The 21,784-nt window shown below is 55.5% G+C and overlaps 3 protein-coding genes across 3 annotated transcripts in view; all 3 read left to right on the top strand.

Moving 5' to 3' along the window:
• Myo1f (myosin IF) overlaps positions 1-3,780 on the top strand; it is a 33,798-nt gene extending 30,018 nt beyond the window's left edge. Inside the window, exons 23-28 of the mRNA XM_013033590.1 lie at positions 364-510; positions 691-839; positions 1,275-1,358; positions 2,657-2,852; positions 2,948-3,117; positions 3,331-3,780. Of these exons, the coding sequence (XP_012889044.1) occupies positions 364-510; positions 691-839; positions 1,275-1,358; positions 2,657-2,852; positions 2,948-3,117; positions 3,331-3,407 (823 nt within the window). The 3' untranslated portion in view covers positions 3,408-3,780. The remainder of the gene's footprint in view (positions 1-363; positions 511-690; positions 840-1,274; positions 1,359-2,656; positions 2,853-2,947; positions 3,118-3,330) is intronic.
• A 2,848-nt stretch (positions 3,781-6,628) lies between these two features.
• Znf414 (zinc finger protein 414) lies at positions 6,629-10,080 on the top strand. Its single transcript, XM_013033547.1, has 7 exons — positions 6,629-6,754; positions 7,377-7,629; positions 7,894-8,001; positions 8,095-8,200; positions 8,804-9,144; positions 9,233-9,283; positions 9,748-10,080. Exons 1-7 carry the CDS (start codon positions 6,752-6,754, stop codon positions 10,014-10,016), a joined length of 1,131 nt encoding a protein of 376 aa, XP_012889001.1. The 5' UTR covers positions 6,629-6,751; the 3' UTR covers positions 10,017-10,080.
• Positions 10,081-10,231: 151 nt separating this feature from the next.
• Positions 10,232-21,617, top strand: Pram1 (PML-RARA regulated adaptor molecule 1). The gene is made up of 15 exons (XM_013033519.1): positions 10,232-10,355; positions 10,980-11,038; positions 11,211-11,316; positions 11,489-11,662; positions 11,726-11,830; positions 13,244-13,284; positions 15,456-16,722; positions 16,808-16,868; positions 16,946-17,016; positions 20,601-20,658; positions 20,761-20,869; positions 20,959-21,121; positions 21,209-21,242; positions 21,344-21,378; positions 21,494-21,617. The coding sequence occupies exons 1-15, from the start codon at positions 10,232-10,234 to the stop codon at positions 21,529-21,531; spliced, it is 2,445 nt and encodes an 814-aa protein (XP_012888973.1). The 3' UTR covers positions 21,532-21,617.
• Positions 21,618-21,784: the final 167 nt, after the last annotated feature.

Below are 21,784 nucleotides of genomic sequence, written 5' to 3'. Positions count from 1 at the left end.
GATATCAGCCTCCTGAATAGCTAGGATTACTGGTGTGAGCCAGCAGTACCCAGCCTACTTCTGGTTTTTAACAGCCCATCAGACAGGCTGCTTAATTGGAGATGAGAGTCCTTCCTGAGCTGGCTTTGAACTGGGATCCTCAGAGCTCAGCCTCCTGAGTAGGTGGGATTACAGGCATGAGCCACCAGTGCCTCCTCCTTTCCCTGGGCCCTCCCTAGACCTTACCTAGACCGCACCTAAGCCTTCTCTTTCTTGCTCCTTACCTGACCCTCCCCTACTGGATCCCACAAGTCAGTTCTCCAACCTCCTCCCCCCCCCCACCACCACCCATCCTGTACCTGTCTTTCCTCCTATCTTCCCCAGCACACGACAAGACGACTTCTTCATTCTCCAAGAGGACGCCGCAGACAGCTTCCTGGAAAGCATCTTCAAGACGGAGCTCATCAGCCTTCTGTGCAAGCGCTTCGAAGAGGTGGCCCGGAGGCCCCTGCCCCTAACCTTCAGCGACACGTAGGCCCCCCAAGTACACCCTCATCCTCATCCATGGGCAGGCAGCTGGGCCTGAGGACCTGGATGGACCCCACGGGCCACAGCCCCACCCACTTTCCCCAGCCCTGCCAGGCTGCGGTGGGAAGAGAGAGACACACACACACCCCAGCTGCTACCCCCGAACTCCCTTTTCTCCTCCAGACTACAGTTCCGAGTGAAGAAGGAGGGCTGGGGAGGAGGTGGCACCCGCAGTGTCACCTTCTCCCGCGGTTCCGGCGACCTGGCGGTGCTCAAGGTTGGTGGCCGGACCCTCACAGTCAGCGTGGGCGATGGACTGCCCAAGAGCTCCAGTGAGTCTGAGCGGAACTAAAGGGCAGAGCCAAAGAGGCGTGGTCTGGAAGAGGCTGGCTCTGTGTGGGTGGGCGGTGCCTACATGGACCAATCAACGCTGAGGGGCGGGGCCTGGGGGGACTCCTCTGGAGTGGGCAAGGGCCACATCAGGGCCGTTCCAGAGGCAACTGGAGGCGAGGCCTTAGAGAAGCAGCCAATGACTGGAAGAGAAATGTGGGAGGGCGTGGCATTCTAGAATGGTAGGGGTGTGTCCTGAAGTGGGAGGACCCAGGTGAGGAGCAGATCCTGGAGTGGTGGGCGTTGCTGATGAAAAAGCCAATGAGCCTAAGGGGGCGTGGTCATGGGCAGAGCCATGCTGGACAGGATTTGCAGATGGGGTGAAGAGTTTGGTCTGACCTGTGTACTGCTGAAATACATGACTCTTCCATTTTCAGAGCCCACACGAAAGGGGATGACCCAGGGAAGACCCCGAAGATCAGCCCAGGCCCCTACCCGAGCAGCCCCTGGGCCCCCCAGAGGTGAGATACACCTCCTTTTTTACCTACCTTTGCCTCTAGAGGACCCCATGGTCTAGACTAGACCTACTAGCAAGGGAATCTTCTCTGTCCAGACTTCATCATATGGCCTCATTCCCCACAGAATACAGGTTAAAATTAATTTGACATCTAGGTCCTTGTTTTTGTTGTTGTTTATGTCAGTCGTGGGGCTTGAACTCTGGGTCTGGGCGCTGTCCCTGCACTCTTCAGTCAAGGAGAGCTCTCTACCACTTGAGCCACAGCACCACTTCCTTAATTTGATATCTGAAACTCTCCATGAGGGCTGGGAAGGTGGCTCAGTGGTAGAGTGTTTGCCTTGGATGCATGAGGCCCTGGGTTCGATTCCTCAGCACCACATAAGCAGAAAAGGCTGAAAGTGGCGCTGTGGCTCAAGTGCAATAGCCTTGAGCTGAAGGATTGAGGGACAGCGCTCAGGCCCAGAGTTCAAGCCCCATGACTGAGAAAAAAAAAGTCCTTTTAGGGCTGGGAAGGTGGCTCAGTGGTAGAGCGCTTGCCTTGCATGCCTGAAGCCCTGGGTTCGATTCCTAGTACCACATAAGTAAAAAGAAAAAAGCCGGAAGTGGTGCTGTGGCTCAAGTGTTAGAGCACTAGCCTTGAGCTGAAGAACTGAGGGACAGCGCCCAGGCCAAGAGTTCAGGCCCCACAACTGGACCAAAAAACAAAACAAAAGAAAACTGAAACTCTTCATGAACCAACCCCAGCTAGCTACGGACCTCTCCTTCCATCCTGTCATGCAAACAACATTCCATTTTGTCACACTCATCACATTTATTCTTACTTCTACCTGCCTCACAGATTCTCACACTACTTGTAAAACGCCTATTCATCCTTCAAGACCTACCCACAAAAGCCCCCTTATGGGGTTGATATCCCTCTAGTCTTCCTGTCTCCCTCAGATTCAGTCCTTACCACACTGGCTTGAGAGTGTGGCCACCTTCTCTCTCAGACTGGGAATGTGAAGCTAAAGACTCCCCTTATAGAAGCCGAGCACCGGTGGCTCACGCCTGTAATCCTAGCTACTCAGGAGGCTGAGATCTGAGGATCTCAGTTCAAAGCCAACCTGGGCAGGAAAGTCTATGAAACTCTTATCACCAATAAACTACCAGAAAACCTGAAGTGGCGCCGTAGCTCAAGTGGTAGACCGCTAGCTTGAGCTGAAGAGCGCAGGGACAGTGCCCAAGCCCAGAGTTCAAGCCCCAAGACCGACAAAAAAAAAAACCCAAAAAACTCATATATCCCCATCCTTGCTTCCATCTCAGGCCTGGACCGAAATGGCGTACCTCCCTCTGCCAAAAGAAACCCCCTGCCCCTGGAGATCACATCTGGAATGAGCTCCCAGAGGCCTCCCATGGGCCCCCCATCTTCAGCTCTGGGGGCCAGCAGACGACCTCGGACACGACCACCCTCAGAGCTCAACACAGAGTTCCTCAATGTGCCTGACCAGGGCGTAGCTGGGTAGGTAGGGTGGGAGGGCTTCAAGTCCCAGGAAGTGGCCAGGGGCTAAGGGAATACTTGGGGCTGTGATAAACACCCCATCCTCATTCTTACAGCATGCAGAGGAAGCGCAGCGTGGGGCAGAGACCTGTGCCTGGTGTGGGTCGACCCAAGCCCCAGCCTCGAACCCATGGCCCAAGGTGTCGGGCACTGTACCAGTATATAGGCCAAGATGTGGATGAGCTGAGCTTCAATGTGAATGAAGTCATTGAGATCCTCATGGAAGGTTCGTACTGGGGCAGGGGCTGAGGGTGGAATGTAAGACCCATCACATGGCCAGGCAGCCGCCATTGCTGCCCACCTGTGTCTCCCGGCAAGAACAAAGTTAAGCAGCTTACAAACACACCCTTTTTTGTGCAGCATAGCTTGGTAGTCCTGGACACAGAGCTGTCATACAGGCTTTCTCCAGAGCACCCTCTCAGATTCTGTTCTCCTACAGATTCCTCCGGCTGGTGGAAAGGCAGGCTGCATGGCCAGGAGGGGCTCTTCCCAGGAAATTACGTCGAGAAGATCTGAACTCTGACTCTGGAATTATAGCCTCTCATTAGCCACCTGCCGAGTCCTGCTAGCAGGAGCCTCTGGCCAGAACAGCCAGATTACTGGTATAGGAGGTCACCACTGCGGCACCTCCAGCTGGACCTTGGCTTCCTGCATGTCATGCCTGCCATCCAAGTCTGGGTTTCTTCATGTGTCAAACAGAACTAACTGCAGAACCTACCTCCAAGCTAGCTGCCTTGTGTGTAGGAAATGTGTCATGTGCCATCTTGTAGAGGAAGTGGGGGGTCACAGCCCTGGGGAGGGACTCTTCCCCCTCCTCTGGTTACTCAGACAAGTAAACACATGCAAGGTGAAAGTGGGGGGTCAATTACTGAGCACCCACAATAAAGATGATGTTTTGTGTGTGTGTGCATGTGCTGGTACTAGGGCTTGAACTTAGGACCTGGGTACCGTGTCTTAGCTTTTTCACTCAAGACTAGTGTTCTACCAATTGAGCCACAGTTCCAGTTCCAGATTTTTGCTGATTAATTGGATGTAAGAGTCTCATAGACTTTCCTGCCCAGGCTGGCTTTAAACCATGATCCTCAGATCTCAGCCTCCTGAATAACTGGGATTATGGCTATGAGCCACCAGCACCTGGCTAAGATGATGTCGTCCTCGAGCTCTTTTGCTCAAGGCTAGCACTCTACCACTTTGAGGCACTTTGAGGCACTTTGAGCCACAGCTCTGCTTCCAGTTTTTGAATAGCTGGCTTTGAACTGCGATCCTTAGATCTCAGCCTCCTGAGTAGCTAGGACCACAGGCATGAGCTACCAGTGCCCAGCCAAGATAATACTGTTTCAATCCTGTGAAGGGAGAACTGAAACGCCCCCTGCCACTTTTTGTCTCAGTGTTTTGTTTTTCTGAGACAGGACCCCCACAATGTTGCCCAAGTTGGCCCTGACTATCTGGGCTCAGGTGATCCTTCTGATTCCCATGGCACCATTCCTAATGCTTCCATTTTACTGGTGGATAACCAGAGGCTCAGAGTGGTTCAGTCACTTACCTGAGACTCCACAGTCAAGCCCAGCATTCATATGGGTTGCTTTTACTCATATTTGAATTTGCCCCATTTCTATTCAGAAATCGCATCCCAAATGACATAAATGTTGTTGGCCTTGAATCTGAAGCCCCCCCCCCAAGCCCATCTGGGATCCGAGTGGACCCTGGGGAAGGAGGTAGACCCCAATGACTCCCCCAAAGCCACCATGGATCACCCCTGGCTCTTGTCCCCCACTCTGTTGGTGCCCTCTCAGCCTTTGATGGACTAGGGTCAGAATCATTTCTGACATTTGGGGATGTTCTACTAGAGTCTGCGCATTCTAGGGCTCTCTGCAAGGCCAATTTGAACCAATGGCCACTCTGGTCATGTCCTGTAGACCCAGCCCCTCAAAGAGCAGCTAGACTAGGAGAGACAGGGCCAGGACAAAAGGGGTGCAGAGAAGCTTGGTAAGCATTGGAGGGCTAAAGTGGAATGGTCCCAGTAGCTCTTGATGGCAGACACCTTGTAATGAAGGCACTCTTATCCCACTAAAGAATAAGGTGTGATGGATCCCAGAAAGACTATCCATCAGAAAGTTCCCAGGTACTAGCTAGGTCTCAGCACTTTTGATTATTGCTCAATCATTTTGAAAAATTGCCTAACGATCCCTGGAATGTCCCAGGACCTCTCCATTTTCCATTTCTGTCTCTCTCTGTGTGGGTGTGTATATGTGTATACTATGACTTGAGCTCAGAGCCTTCTGTTTGATCAGCCTTTTTTTCTCATGGCTGATCCTCTACCACACCTCCAGCTGGGCTTTTTGATGGTTGATTGGAAATCAACTCTCTCAGGGTTTTCTGCCCCACTAGCTTTGGATCATGATCTTCAGATCTCAGCCTCTTGAGTAGCTAGGATTGCCCTGATTGAACCACCAGTGCCTGGTGTCTTCGAGTTTCTTTACTCTGCTGAGCAACAACCACTGTGTTTCTCTCTGTGCAAGACCTGGAGGTGAGCAGAGGGTGGGGGAGGACTATGTGAGCCATCACGCTCATCAGCTGGACCTTTCCTGGGTACAGAAGAGAAAATAGGGGTGGGACTGGGGCTATAGTTCAGTAGTAGAATGCTTACCTAGGATGAGAGGCTCCGGGTCCACCCTCAACACTGGAAGAAGAAAAAGGAAGAGGGAGAAATGGAGGAATCAAACTTCCATTTCCTTTCTTTTCCATCACCATAAAGATTGCCTTCCCCTCTCAGCACTGTGGGCCTCAATGCCATGAGGGTACCCACTGGCAAGAAGTAAAACCTTCTAGGCAGGGTGGATGAATGGATGTTAGGCTGGGTACTGGGGATGGAGAGTGAATTTGGTGCATACTAACAGACAGCTGTATAAATGTAGGTTACAGGCAGCTTCAGATTGCAAACCTCCATCACCTTGGCCCCACTCAACCCTCAACCCCACATCCTGTGGACTCATTTTTAAAATCTAGCCCCTCCTCTCTCTTTTCCTTGGGGGCTCCGTTCCTTCTAAGCCTCACCCAATCTTTCCCTATCTTGCACCAGCCTTCACATACACACCCTTCCACCTGGTATGGAAATCATCTGTGTAGCCTGGGGTAGGATCACAAGTCTCTTATTCTGGCACTTGGGAAGCTGAGGCAGAAGCACACTGCATTTGAGCTTAGACCCTGTCTAAAACAAGAAAAACAATGTGTTGCTTTTTAAGAATATAGATAGAAATGCACTACACATAAATATAGTTTATATTTGTCCTTGGCCAGGCAAGGACATGGCTCAAAGCCTGTAATCATAGCTACTCAGGAGGCTGAGATCAGAGGATCTGCGGAGCTCAAGGCCAGCCCAGGCAGGAAAGTCCGTGAGACGCTTTATCTCCAATTAACCACCAAAAAGCCGGAAGTAAACTGTGGTTCAATGGTAGAGCGCCAGCCTTGATAAAGCTCAGGAACAGCGTCCACGGAAATCTAACCAAAGAGATGATAAAAAGAAAAATGGCAAGGGCTGGTGATGGGGAGCCGAGAGGGAGGGGATGAAGGAGGTTCTGCAGGTGAGGACCTTGGGGCAGGAAATTGCTCAAGCCCCACGCTAAGCAAAGGTGCCTAGCTCGCAAATCCAAACCCTAGTCTAGGTGCACGGCGGCCTCTTGCCACGCCCCCTGGCCGAGAGCCCAGCGCAAGCCCCGCCCCTGCTCTCGCGAGAGCTGGGGGACAAAAAAAATGGCGCCGACGTGATCCCGAACGCGAGCTGCCGCCTCGTTGAAGAAATCGCCGTCGTCTGAGCCAGAACCCCCGGAACCTCGGAAGCAAGAAGGCTAGCTGAGTGGAAGATGGTGAGCGCGGTGCTCGGGACGCGGGCGCGGCGGAGCAGTGGGGATCGGCAGGGATCGGCCCTATCCCGCACACACCCTCCGACCGACCCCGCCCCCACATCCGGGCACCCGCCCGCTTTGGGTTGTCATTAAGCGAGAGTCCTGCGCCTACTTCCGGGCCTCGCCTGGGCGTGGGTCACGCCCACCAGGCTTGACGTTCCGCCCCTAAACCTCACACATCCGGGTCCTCCTCACCTACACGTTCATTGAACAGAGCTCATGCCCGGCCAATCTGCCCCGCCTCCACAGTCTCGGCCCCGCCCACTGCCTCTAAGACACGCCCCTTCTCTGTGTGGCGCCTCCTCCGGCCCGGATTGGCGTGGAGGCGACGCTTCTCACGTTTAATCTCGCACCGAGGACTGCTTTTGCATTTGGGATTTAGGAGGCCGGGCCTGGATCCACCCTAACTCTCCCTTTCCCCCTCCTGCTGGTGACTCCTTAGAATGCGGGATGATGGGTGATGCTTGCCTGGGGGAATTCAGGAACGTTGAGGCGGGTGGACCTTTGGGGTGGGCGATGTTCTATGATTGGCCCAAGCAAACCCTGAATCCACACTGCTTCTCTCCGCCACTACTACTACCAGGAGAAGGAACAGTCCGGGCCCAGCCCGGACATGCTGGCCACTGCAGAGCCCAGCTCCGGTGAAACCAACAAGGAGGTATTGCCCTTGGATGTGGCTGCCGGAGACTCCTCTTCAATGGAGGAGGAGCCAGGCCCGGACCCGGCAGCCACACTCCCAGTGTGGGACTGTGGACTGCAGGCTGCCTCCCCAGTCCCTGGCCCCGGCTCCGTAACCAGTGAGGACCTGCGGCCTCCCAGACGACGCCCTCCAGCAGGTGATCTGTGACGGGGTAAACCGGGTAATTAATCACAGGTCTTGAAACAATATCAGTGAGGAGTGTAGACTATCTCCATCTGAGGAATGTCTCAACACGTACTGAGCCGCCAAGTGTATGCCAGGGTTGGCTCCAGTAATGAGTGGGGCTAATCAGGCCCCTCCTTCTGGTTGTTCAGTCTGGGGGATGTGGTTCGGGACGTGTCAATAAGGGAAGGATTAGTGACACACACCCTTACCCTCCCCCCCCCCATATGTCCTGCAGGAAAACAAATACCCTGTTCTAGCCCTGGCTGCTGCCTCAGTTTCCCCAGCGTTCGCGAACTGGCACAGCATCTCCGGACCCATTGCCCACCTACACAGTCACTGGAAGGTAGGGTCAGGGTAGGTGGTGGGAGGCAGGTGGAGCCTCTTAGGGCCAGCCCTGACCACTACACTCTTAAAACTCTGTCTCTGCCCCTACCAGGCAAGCTCTTCCACTGCTCAGCCATGAGTTGCTCAGAGATCTTCCCCAGCATGCAGGAGCTGGTGGCCCATGGCAAACTGCATTACAAGCCCAATCGCTACTTCAAGTGAGACCCTGAGCACCCCAACTGCACAATCCAGATCTTCACCCCTTTGTCTGGCTGTGGGGAGGCCCTGCCCTATCATAAACAAAAATGTGAACTGGGTGGGGACACAAATGGGTCAGGGCATTCGTGACTGATCATCCAGCTCCTCTTCACCTCTCAAGTAGAAAACCTGACCCCTAAAGATGAAAGCTTCCGGCCTGGCACCAGTGGCTCCCCCCCCCCCACCTCTATATCCCAGCTACTCAGGAGGCTGAGATCTGAGGATCTCAGTTTGAAGCGAGCCGGGACAGTAAAGTCAAAGAGACTTATCTCCAGTTAACAACCAAAAAGCCGGAAGTGGTGATGTGCTTAGAGGGCTAGCCTGGAGCAAAAAAAAAAGCTAAGGGATAGCGCCCAGGCCCGGACTTCATGTGTAAACACCAGTAGGAAAATAATTGAGGCTTCCTTAAGCGTTTTCCCAGCGCTGTGAACTGGAGATGGGTGGAAGGGTCAAAACAACATTGGAGGTGGGGGGGGGACTCAGGGTAAGCTTCCCTCCTCCCCAGGACAGGTCCCCAGATAGTGGTGGTCAGGCCCTTCCCCCTCGCCTTGTGCCGCCCCCAGGTGTGAGAACTGCCTCCTGCGCTTCCGCACACACCGCTCGCTGTTCAAGCACCTGCACGTGTGCGCGGAGCATGCGCAGAGCCCCGCCCCGCCGCCGCCACCCTCGGCGCTGGACAAGGAGCCACCTGCGTCGGATCGAGCCTCAGAGTCCGATCCCGCGTCCGCGCCGGGCCTGCCCTTCCCGCTGCTCGAACCCTTCACGACCCCGGCCTCCACCGGGCCATTCCTACCCTACTTGAACCCCGCGCCCTTTGGCGTGAGTCCGCCCCGCCTGCGCCCCTTCCTGGCAGCCGCCCCCGGACCGCCAGCCTCCAGCGCCGCCGTCTGGAAAAAGAGCCAAGGTGAGTGCGGGGCGGGGGAGGAGGGCTGCCCGGAGGGAGGGCAGGCCTGGCTCCCTCAACCCCAACTTTGACCCGCCCCTCGCTGCAGGTGCTGGCGGCAGCCCCCGGAGACCCCAGGGCGGCCCCGACGCGCCCTCAGGTGCGTGCAGGTGACCACCAGGGAGGGCGGATGGGGCTTACTGGGTTTTTTGTTTTTGCTTTTTTCTCCTGCGCCCTGCGGGGCCCTTTGGAAACGGGCAGGCCGCGGCGCCCGCCCCCCTCCCTTCCAGGTGAACGGAAATGTCACCCTTTAAAAATACACGATTTTGCCTTTAAAATCACTGGCAGCTACACCTTCATCTGCGCCGGCGTTCCTGCGTAAAAGTTGCGCCCCGTTCACCTCGGCGCGGTCCTTCCCCCCTCCCTTCGTGGAGTCCCGGGCAGGGAAGGGGGGGGACTCGGATCTGCCAGGCCTAGTGTCCTTCCCGATCGGGACATTGGCCCCGCTCGGCCCCGGAGCTGGTGGGACGGCGCAGGGAGGGTCTGATCATCCCTGGGGGACAGGTCCTCGCGGGGCGAGGTCCGTGGCTGACCGGGGGGTCCTGCCTGCCTGCCCACCCGCAGGGAGCGCGGCCCCGAGCCGCATCGTGTGGGAGCACACGCGCGGCCGCTACTCCTGCATGCAGTGCGCCTTCTCCACGGCCTCGCGGCCTGCCATGACCCTGCACCTGCGGGACCACCGCCCCGGCGCCCTGGCTGCCCCGGGGCCACAGCGCCCCCACGCCCCGGAGGGTAAGGCCGAGGAATGCGGGGAGCCAGGAGCGGGGGGCGGGGCCGAGGCTCCGGCAACCCCTCCTCTGCCCCACCCAGACCCGACCCCCGCTTGCACCTAAAGTGTCACGGATGCTGTGGGGGGTGGGGGGTGAGGGTCCCACAGCTTTGAAACGCCGCCCCGCTGTGCGGGGGTGGGTGGCAGGGTGTGGGAATTTTTGTAACTTGAGGGGTGGGGACAATAAAGAGGCGCCATGAGCCAGCCTGTGCCGTGTGTGGGTCCCTTGCCCCTGACGCGCAGTGGACAGGCGCTTTGTGAAATTGGGGCACTCACGACATGGAAGCTGCACCTCCAGGTGGCTCCAACTGGGTACAGGACCCGTGCCCCACACCCTCCACCCGATCGCCTCAACCCAGGGACCCAGGTCCTCAGCTCCATGCCCACTACCCTGACCCACCAAGTACAGAAACCAGACGCTATGGAATCTCCCAGGATTTTATTTATTTTTTGGGGGGGTCCGGTCGTGGGGCCTGAACTCTGGGCCTGGGCACTGTCCCTCAGCTCTTCAGCTCAAGGCTAGCGCTCTACCACTTGAGCCACAGCGCCACTTCCGGCTTTTTTCTTTTTGCTTATGTGGTGCTGAGGAATCGAACCCAGGGCCTTGAGCATGCAAGGCAAGCTCTCTACCACTGAGCCACCTTCCCAGCTCTTTATTTATTTTAAAAGTCTCAGAGGTTGGACACTTGCTGGCTCACTCCTGTCATCCTGGTTACTCAGGAGGCTGAGACCTGAGGATTGAAGTGTGACGCCACCCTGGACAGGAAAGCCTGTGAGACTCTTACCTCCAGTTAAGCACCAAATCCAGAAGTAGAACTATGGCCACAAGTAGTAAAGTGCCAGCCTTGAGTGAAAAAGCCAAGGGACAGCACCCAGGCCCTGAGTTCAAGTCCCAGGACTAGCACAAATGCTCATGTACACACGTAGGTATATATGTATCAGGGAGCCAGAAGTAGAGGAAGGGCCTTGGGCAGTATCTGCTCAGTGATTCCCCTGCTAGCAGTGACTCCCCCCTCTGGCTGCCTAGGACCCTCTCAAGAACGGAGTGGGGGAAGGGGTGACAAGGGGCCCATTGTACAGATGGAGGTGAGGCGAGGGGTGCCAGCCAGTTGCCCACAGAGAAAATCCTGGCCCAGCACACCTGGAGATAGAGCTTGTGTCCAGTCCCCTACTTCATCCCTGGGTACAGGATCGCCCCGGTCCAGCTCTAGGGCACCAGTGGCCCCTGGGAACTCCTCTTGCCCATAAATTTCCTCAGCTGGCCACCCCACCCCCAGATCGGGACTATGCTGCGCCCCAGCCTGCTCACGGAGGCTCCCCTCCCGTCAATTACCCACCGAGAGAACCAGGGATCCAGGCGGCCTGCGCAGCTCCCGCCGCACCCTGACTACTAAAGGCCACAGCAGTCCACCTTTCGCTCCCCTGGGCAGCCTTATGGTCTCTCCTGGCCAAACTGGGACTCCCCCAGTGTCCTGTGCCCCCTAACTGCGGAGCAGCAGTAAACTGAGTCGGCCCACTGCCGTGGTCGTCCCAAAGGGGGCGCCCGGGAGCGCGGCCTAGGGTGGGAAAGGAATGAGCCGGGCAGTACCTGGCTGAGCGGCCGCCAGGTGCCCGGAGTTCGGTTACCCCCGAGGCGGCGGGCAGAGGAGTTTGGCGCGCCCCCACCCCTGCGTCGGGCTCCTATCCAGGCTGGCGTCCTGAAGATTCCCCGTCCCCTCCAGGCGGTCCCTGGCCCGCCCTCCAGTCGGTTTTGCGCTGTTGCCTCCTGATCAGTTGAGTCGCGGGCCCCAGCCAGGAAGCCGCCGCCAAAGCCCCAGATGCTCCGCGGGGAGGCGCTGCGCGCCCGAGAGGCCGGGCCTGCACCGCTGGGCTACGCTGGCCCGTCCCCCACCAAGTTCCAAGGAGTTGGAGGCTGGGGAGAGCCACACCCCCAACCCCCCCCCAGCTGCCATTCAGCCCTTTACCTTGCTTTGGTTTCACATGTTACGGATGATCCTGGACAATCCTTGTTCTTTTTTTTTTTTGTCGGTCGTGGGCCTGAACTCGGGGCCTGGGCACTGTCCGTCAGCTCTTCAGCTCAAGGCAAGCACTCTACTACTTGTGCCACAGCGCCACTTCCGGTTTTCTGGTGTTTTATTAGAGATAAGTCTCACAGACTTTCCTGCCCGGGCTGGCTTCAAACCCTGATCCTCAGAACTCAGCCTACTGAGTAGCTAGAATTAGAGGCCCGAGCCACTGGCACCGAGCTCTATGCTCTTATAAAACTGTAAAAACAAAGTTCAAGCTTTCTCCTTCCTTCTGGCCTAGGCAGGATCCTTCTCATGGGATTTGTTCCCAAGGGCCTTTTGTGGGGTTTTTTTGTTGTTTTGTTTTCCTGCTCTAAATGAGGTCCCCATACCACCTGGGAGCTGACTCACCACCTGAGCCAGAAGCTCTTCTTTCCCAAGATCTCAGGGTGACTCCAGGGACACTAGCACCTCACAACTCAGCTGTACATTGAAGTCACCTGGCCAGGGGCTAAAATGCACCCCCACCCCTACTTTTGCTCAAGCCACACTGAGAACCGGGGTTCCACAGTCCCCTCTGCTATGACTGAGCCTTGCAGTCAGGATTCGCCCGCTTTTCCATTGGGTCTCACTGCCTTCATCCGCTCTTCCCACGCTTCCCAGAGCACAGCTCAACTGGTTTCCTGCTCTCCTGTCCTGGCGTTTCTCCTCTTTCCATTTCCCTTCAGTGGAAATTTGGGGTGTCCTCACACCCACCCCCTTCCTGTTTGGGATCAAGGTCATTGACCTTGTCATTGACCCCCAAATCTGCCAACCTAGCTGAGCCCTCTGTCCTAGGCACCAGCCCTGGCCTGACATTTGTCCCTAACCAGGAAGTCTTGCTAAAAGGGAGGGGTGTTGAAATAAGGCAGATGTAGCAACACGGGCAGACAGATGTGGCCTTATCATCCCTTCAACCCCCATAACCTGGGTTTCTCCACTTTCCCAGAGGTCAGGACATGAAGGTGGATGAGTGTAGGGGACAGGAAAGAGTCAAGGCACTAGTGACTGGGGTAAATTACCAACTGCCAAAGGCACTAGTGCTCAGAGAGTAGCAGGCAGGACAGGGACTCTATGGGGGGTGAGGAGGAACAGCAGTGCCCCCTCAGGATCTGGGGACCCACTGGGGCTGTCTCCGCCTCCTTTCCTTCCTCCTTTGCTTTCCCCACCCTGGCAGCAGCCCCCACCTTGTGCGCTGGGCTGGAGAGCCAAAACCACAGTTAACTAACTTCCTGGACACAACCAGCGCAGCTTGTAGCAGCAGCACATCACCTACCTGCAGCCATGGTGAGTCTCCAGGAACAGGGAATATAGGAGAGGCCTACAATGGCCGGGAAGCAAAGGGAACAGGTGGGAACTGGAGGGTATCCCGAGGTTGTGGGATGGGTAAGCCGTTGAGGGAACCAGGAGGAACCCAGGCCAAGGTGGAAAGGTAGGAAGCAACTGGGACACAACCCGGGCTCCTGCAACCTAAGCCCGGTCTGACCTTAAGGGCCCAGGCGGATCTCCCTTGGTTAACGTGGATGGTAGCCTGGGAAAGGAGGCAGGGGTCAGAGCAGAAGCTTCCTGTTTGAAGGTGACTAAGTGGGTCATGTACTAGCTGCTGCTCCCTTTCTCCCCAAGCCAGTCACCAAATCGTGACCTGTTAATCTGACTTATGTAGTCCTATGGTCACCCAGGAGCCTTTGCTTTAACTCACTGAGGCTGAGGGATTTAGAGCAGCACTTCAAGCCCTCTCCCACAGGCCTGCCTGATCCCCTGAATCTCTGGATGGGGAAACTGAGGCAAGGACTGCATATAGATCTGCCCTCCTACTCCTTCCTCTCCTTGGTCCCAGGTAACGAGAGGGCCCAGGTTCCAGGGCTCAGGAACAGAGCATCCTCAGAGGCTGGGCTTTCTTGGGCATCTGTGTCTGTAACCCATAGTACCTGGCCAACTGAAGTTGAAAGGGAATACCCTAAATCCTTAAATAGTGTGCGGAAGCCAGGGGGCTGCCCACTGTGAACCTCTCCTATGAACAATGTGGGTGTCAGTGACTGATATGTGCATTCTGTCTTTATGGAATACTGAGTGAATACCTACTATATGCCAGGCACTGGATGACAGCTAAAAGGAGCCAAGTCTCTTCTGCAGGAGGCTAGAGGAACTAGGGTTGCATGCGCGGATGGAGACTAAATTATTGTGTGGGGGTGTGGGCGTGTGTGTGCGCGCACACACACATACACACACATACACATGCACACGTATTGCCATTAGAACTGGAACTCAAGTTGGTTTGTACTCTTGCTTGGCTTTTTCTGCTCTAAGGCTGATGGCTCTACCACTCCAGCTACAACTCCAGTTCTGGCTTTTTGCTGGTTCATTGGTGACAAGAGTCTCATGGACTTTCCTGCCTGGGCTGGCTTTGAACTACAGTCCTTTGATCTCAGCCTCCTGGGTAGCTGTGCTCAGCACTACCCAGTCAAGTGGTGATGAATGACTGTAATCTCAGCATGGGCCTATTTCCCTGTCTCAAACAAAAACCCCAGGCAATGAAATGCAACGTGTAGCTTAGGGGCAAAGCACTTGCTTAATGTGAATGAATTACTGGGGGTTTCATCCCCAGCATAGCATAGCAAAAAAAAAAAAAATCAACCTCATCAAACTGGGCACAGATGGCTCATGCTACTCAAGAGGCTGAGATCTGAGGACCAAGGTTCAAAGCCAGCCTCGGCAGGAAAGTCTATGAGACTCTTATCTCTTTCCAGTTAACCAAAAAAGTCTGTTGGCTCAAGTAGTAGAATGCCAGCCTTGAGTAGAAAAAGCTCAAGGAGAGCATTTAGGCCCTGAGTTGAATCCTCAAGACCAGCATGCAGAAGCGCACGTGTGCACACGCACATAGACACAGAGACAGAAAAATAAAACCTATTCAAGACATACAGAAAACCAATACATGTAAAGTTTGATACATGGTGTCATATACGCACAGCTGGGTCACTCAGGGATCTTGTCTTTTCTTGGCTAGGTGAGGACTTCCTCTAATTCCTGTGGGGGGAAGGGGGAGGGGACTGAGCAAGCCTGGGGTGGGGGCAGCAGCCTCAGAGAAGCCAGTTACTATAATCTGGGAGGCGGGGTTGGTTCCTCCAGCTGGGGTGATGGTGGAGAGAGTGGGAAGTGGTTGATTCCGGACGCATTTTGAAATTAGAACAGAAAGGACTTCGGGGAACATTAAGACCAACTGGGAGGAAGACCAACTGTGGGGAGACAGCTGGGAGAGAAGTCCTGGTGGGGGTGACAGCTAAAGTGGGTCAGTGGGCCCAGAGCTGAGGTCAAGGATGAGCCATGGCAAGCCTGACCCCAGGAGCCTGATGGAGAGGTTGAGGGTGATGGTTTACGGCCATCACCTCTGTGGGTACCGTGCTGTCTCTTGCCTTCCCCACCCTTCTGTGTGAACGAGCTTGATACCCCATGTCCCCCAGGGGAGCCATCAGGATTTTCGGAGCCTCCAAGCCAAGTTCCAGGTCTCTCAGTCACAGCCCAGTGACCTCCCCCCAAAACCCCCAAAGCCTGAATTCAACAAACTCCAGAAGAAGTTTCTGTCCCCGGAGTTCCCAGAGTTCCCCAAGAAGCCCTGCAAACTTGAGGTCAGTGGAGTCTCCAAGAAGTCGCTGCAGCCCGAGGCCAGGGAGACCAAGCAACCCTCGCAGCCAGAGCCTCCTGCGCTTGACCAAAAGCCCCCCCAGCCTCAGCTCAACCATCCTGCCAAACCCCCCTCAGAACCCAGGCCTGGTGTACTCCCCAAGAAGTTTCAGCACCCTGGGGCCAGCCAGAGGCCCTCACCAGCTGAGTCCAGTACCTTCCCCAAGAAGCCGCCTCAGCCCCAGTCTGGAGGCCTCATCAGAAAGTCATTGCCACAGCCTGAGTTCAGTCAGGGGTCCCCACTGTCCCCCTTAAAGCCAGGGCCCTGTGAACCCTACCCCAACTCCCCACAGTCTGACTTTAGCACCTCTCCCAGGAAGTCTCCACAGCCCCAGGCCAGCGGGCCCCCTAAGAAGTTCCTGCTGCAGTCCGAGTCCAGCGAGGTCCCTCTGACACCCCCCTGGAAGCCTGAGACCAGTGACTCCCAATCCCATGCCCCCCAACAGGGAGGCTTCAGTATGTTTCCCAAGAAGCCACCCCAGCCCCAGCCAAGTGACCTCCCCAGGAAGCCCCCCCACCAGCCTGAGTTTGGTGACCTGGCCAGGACCTCCTCAGAGCCCCAAGTCAGTGTGATCCCCAAGAGGTCACAGCAGCTGGAGCTCAAGGTGCTTCCCAAGAAGCTCCCACAGGCTGGGGGGAGTGGTCTCCCCAGGACCTCCTCGGAGCCTGAATTCAGCTCGCTCCCTAGGAAGTTTCCACATCCTGAGCACCAGGGGTCACCTCGCAAGTTCTCACAGCCTGAGCCCAATGCTGGGGTTAAGAAGCCCCCCACACAGTCAGAGCCCTTTAAGGGTTTTCCTCGAAAGCCACCACTCCCCGGCTGGGTTTCTGAAAGCTCGCTGCCTGCTGCCATGGCCGGCTCCAGCCCTGGGTCTGGTCTGGCTGGAACCCCCCACTGGAGGTCAGAGGACCTCCGAGCCCAACACCTACCCCGGAGAAGGCCTCTGCCACCTGCCAGCAGCCTGGGATCCCCTCCAGTCAAGCCCCCACTGCCCCCAGGCCCCCTCAATATCCAGAGTTTTCGGAGACTGTCAGCAGCGGGCACAGGTGGGTCAGGGTGGTAGCTCGGGTGGGAGAGGGGCTGGGGCTCCGGGGCAGGGCCGCCATCCTCCCAGTCTCTTTCCCCCCACAGCTGGAAGGACAACCCGCTCTTCGGTTGGAACCCAAGCCCAACAGCCAAAGAACACCCCACAGTGAGTGCAGAGAGGAAGGGAGCCCAGGCCCGGGGTAGTCCTGAAAGGGGCACCCTTCATCTCTGGTATCTTTGCAGGGACCCTGATGAGATCTACGAGTTATATGACAATGTGGAATCCACCGATGACCCAGGCCCCAGGGGCAGAGGTTTGTTGGCGGGCCAGGTGCCCAGGCAGCTAAGGCAAGGAAGGGAAGGATTCCTTACAAGGATACTGTCTACCCCACATCTGTTGGCAATGATCCAAGGCACACTGGCTGCTGCTGGCCTGGCCTGTGACAAAGGGGAAACCCAGAGGCCACCAGCTAATAAGAACACTTTTTAGTGGTTAATTGGAGATAAGAGTCACATGGACTTTCCTGCCCTGGGCTGGCTTTGAACTGTGATCCTCAGAACTCAGCCTCCTGGGTAGCTAGGATGACAGGTATGAGCCACTGGCACCAGGGAATGTGAGGTGTTGAGCCACCCTGTGATTGGGGATAAGATGCCAGCCAAGAACACAGGCCTGGACTCAGGGCATAGCAGTGGAGGGTAGACAGAACTATCCCCAGGATTCCAAAAGACCCTTTCCTTCCAAGTCTCTGCCACTAGAAGTCACAGGGTGGGCTGGGCAGACCAGCATCTCCATGGCAACAGCGAGGAGCTTCATTGCTGCTGCAGCCCCCAACCTCACCCTAGTCAAGGCAGTGTCACCCTCATGTCACTGATGCACAAGTTCTGGGATCCGAGACTTGCCTAGCTCACAGCTGGTCCAGAGCTTCAGGGGGTAGGGTGGGGTAGTGGGAAGGGCCCCCAACTTCTCCCAGCCCATGCCTGGTACATAACAGGCCACCTCCAGATCCTCCAGCTCCACCTCCTTCCTGGGCCCCTTCACTTCTGGGCGATCCCCAGGAGCTGCTTACAACATCCTTAGCACAGCTTCCTGGTGGGGTCCCTCCTACTTCCACTGAGGGAGACTGTGGCTTGGGTCTGGGGTCGCTTTTAGGGGGTGTGGGAAGAAAGTCCAGCACCCTGGCCTCTATTCCAGCAGCCTTCAGGCCCCGCTCATACTTCAGAGGCCCAGGGCCTCCCTTCCTGTAACAGATGACTGCTTCAGTGACAGCCCATTGTTCTCCCTGCTCAGGAGGTTGGGGCTTCCTGGAAGGCAGAGAATGCTCACTCAAAGCCTGCACTGACTTTTAATTAAAAAAAAAAATTTTTTGGGGGGGGGGTCCGGTTGTGGGGCCTGAACTCTGGGCCTGGGCGCTGTCCCTGAGCTCTTCAGCTCAAGGCTAACGCTTGAGCCATAGCGCCACTTCCCGGCTTTTTTCATTTTTGCTTATGTGGTGCTGAGGGATCAAACCCAGGGCCTCAGGCATGCAAGGCAAGCGCTCTACCACTGAGCCATCTTCCCAGCCCCTGACTTTTAATTAAATTTATTTTACTGCTGGGTGCCAAGAGCTCACATCTGTAATCCTAGCTACTCAGGAGGCTGAGATATAAGGATTGAAGTTCAAAGCCAGCATGGTCAGAAAAATCTGAGACTCTTATCTCTAATTAAGCACCAAGAAAGCCAGAAGTGGAGCTGTGACAAGGGGTAGTGTGCTAGCCTTGAGTAAGAAAAGCTCAGAGACAGAGAATGCCCAGGTTCTGTGTTCAAGCCCCAAGATCAACACCAAAACAAAAAACTTTTTGAGCTACTTGGGACTTGAACCCAGAGCCTGCTACTATTACCACTTGAGTCACAAGCATAGCTATTCTGTATTTTTGAAACAGGTTCTCACTAACTGCATGGGCTACCCTCAGACTTCCTACCTGCCTCACTCACTAGCTGGGACTCCGGGTACTACTCCTGGCTTGCTTTGGCTTTTTCAAAATGATCCTCTCACTGGAAGATTGGGAGGGGGGAGGGGAAGCAGTCAGATGGACCAGGGCTCCCAGCTCTTCCCACAGTTCTCAGAACAGTAGGGACTCCTCAGAAGGGCCCAACCCCTTCCCAGGATATGAGCAGGCCTGGGGAAAGGCAGCAGTGAGTGGCCTACTCAGGGTACCATGGTCCTTTGCAAGCTCCTGGGTGGAGCCTACTTACTGCCAGGCAGCCTTTGAAAAAGTAGCAGAGGTGCCTGGATGGTCTGTCGGTGGGCCCAAGGTCAGCAGTGGTAGAATGGGGTAGGTCTGATGTAAATGTCCCTGGACAGTATCACTCTGGCAAGGCTATAATGTTGGTAAAAGCAGCCCTCAGCTTCAGGCCCTCACTCCCCTGGGGTTCCAGAGGCATCTGCTGGCAGCCAGACCCTTGGCCACCAGGGCCTACATGCCCAGAAGCCTGATTCCATTGCCAGGAAGTGGTATGGACTTTGTACCTTTGCTCTAGGAAACCCTGTCCAGTCTGTCAGTAGGGGCAGGCTAAGACCCCACTACAGCTTTTTAAAAATGGGCTATGGGGGGCTGGGAAGGTGGCTCAGTGGTAAAGCGCTTGCCTTGCATGCTTGAGGCCCTGGGCTCGATTCCTCAGCACCCATAAGCAAAAAAAAAAAAAAAAAAGCCGGAAGTGGCACTGTGGCTCAAGTGGTAGAGCGCTAGCCTTGAGCTGAAGAGCTGAGGGGCAGTACCTATGTTCAGAGTTCAGGCCCACGACTGGACCCCCCCCCAAAAAAAAGATGGGCTATGCCTGCCTTTAGTGGTGCTGGGGTTTGAACTCAGGGCTTATAATGGCTAGACAGACACTCTTACTTTTTCCTGGTTGTAAAGATAGGATCTCACTTCCTGCAACAGAAATTCGCCTATGCCAGGCTCCCTATTGTAGCTAGGATAACAAGTACAGGCCACCACATCCAGGTCTTGGCTGAGTTTTGTGCAAGTTTTCTACCCAGGCTGGACCTGAATCCCAATCTCCAAATCTCAGTCTCCCAAGGAGCTAATATGACAGATGAGAGCTTTCTTTTATTTTGGTGCCAGTTCTGGGCTTGAACTTAGGGCCCAGGCACTGTCCCTAAGTTTTTTCACTCAAGGATAGTGCTCTACTACTTGAGTTCTACTATCTGACTTTTTGGTGGCTAATTGGAGAGAAGTTTCCAACTGGAGTTAAAGAGTCTACTGGCTTCAAACCATGATCCTCAAATCTCAGCCTCCTGAGTAGCTAGAATTACAAGTGTAAGCCACTGGCTTCCTTCATTTTTTGACCCCAATCTCATTACAATTCCCAGCCCACTCCAGGAGACAGAAGCAAAACAGCCTACCTACAAAGCAATCTTACTAGGTGACCCTATAAACTGCTTGACTTCTCTTAGCCTTTGTTTGTGCAGTAGCAAACTACAAATGTCAATATCACCTACTGGCACCAATAGGATGGCTGTGAGGGTCAGATGGGTTAGCATGTAGAGCCATTCCCTCATGTCTGATCGATGTCAGTCAACCCACTAGAACCAGGGAGCCCTGAAGAGGCCAAGGAAAGGACCAGATAGGGGCTGGGAAGGTGGCCTTAGGTTCGATTCCTCAGCACCACATAAACAGAAAAAGCCAGAAGTGGTATTCTGGCTCTAGTGGTAGAGTGACAGCCTTGAGCTGAAGAGCTGAGGAACAGCGCCCAGGCCCAGAGTTCAGGACCGACCAAAAAATAAAAAAGGATCAGACACAGAGCAGCCTCACTCCAGATCTACCACTAGGATAGAGAGGTGCTGATGGGGGGCGGGGGAGGAGAGGGGGAGGAGGCGCACAAGGATCTTTATTCTGACTCGGTATTGACTGTCACCAGATAAAGTGGTATCTACCCACCCAGCAACCAAGAGGCCACTGCAAGAACCAGAGCTCAGGTACTCATGATACACGGAGTGGGGTGGGGCTGAGCTCTCCGACTCTGAGGGGAACACTTCTTGCTAATGATCACCCCATTTGGGGGGTGGGGGAAACATCAGGAAAGAGAAGGCCCCACCATCACAGCAGTTACCATCCATGGACCCGAAGCAGCTGAAGCAGATCAGAAAGGCAGAGAAGGCAGAGAGGGAGTTCCGGAAGAAGTTCAAGGTATGACCACAAAGCCAAGTTGAGAGTCCTGGGAGGGCTGGGACCAGAATGGGAGGTAGCTGCAGTACCACCTCTCTCTTCCCCCCCAGTTTGAAGGTGAGATCGTGATTCACACAAGGATGATGATCGACCCCAATGCTAAGACCAGGCGCGGGGGTGGCAAGCACCTGGGGATCCGGCGTGGAGAGATCCTGGAGGTGATTGAGTTTACCAACAAGGAAGAGATGCTGTGCCGGGACCCCAAGGGCAAGTGTGAGTGGACCAGGTGCCCCAGAGAGGGAGGAACATGAAGAACACCCCAGGCCACAAATCACTGACTCACATGCTCTCCCTCTTCAGATGGCTATGTGCCCAGGACCGCACTGCTGCCCCTGTGAGTATTGCTATGCCTGATGGTGATTGGGGAAAAGGAGGGTTGGGGGGACAGAGGGATGGGCCAACAGGGCCCCCACCGACCCAACTGTGCTCTCTCAGGGAAACGGAGGTGTATGACGATGTTGGCTTCTGGGGTATGTAGACTCCTGGCTGGTGGGAGGGGACTGTGGTGACTTCCAAGGGGCTGAAGGGCTGTCCACTGCTATGCCTCTGGAGAGAAGGGTAACTGGAAGTCATCCTTCCTTGCAGATCCTCTGGACAACCAACCATTTCCCAGGGCACAATAGGCCACAGGTGGGTCCCAGGACCACCTACCCAGCCACCTACTAACACAGGAGCCCTGGGTCCCCCAGCTTGGCAGAGGTGGCTGCTCAGGTGCCCAGCGATCACATAAAACTCCTCCTTAAAGCAATCCTTGCTTCCTGTCTTTCCTCTCCTGTTTAAGACTAGTACTCCCCGAGGAGCAGACCCCTGTGAAGCAGAGAGGGGTATGGGAGGGGAAGAGGTTGTCTCCTCTCAGCCCTGAAGGTGAGGAGGAAG

The sequence above is a fragment of the Dipodomys ordii genome, unplaced genomic scaffold (genome assembly GCF_000151885.1).
Source record: "Dipodomys ordii isolate 6190 unplaced genomic scaffold, Dord_2.0 Scaffold171, whole genome shotgun sequence".
NCBI classification, from domain to species: Eukaryota; Metazoa; Chordata; class Mammalia; order Rodentia; family Heteromyidae; genus Dipodomys; species Dipodomys ordii.
Note: the sequence above shows the minus strand (reverse complement) of the source record. Positions and strands in the feature narration are given on the sequence as shown.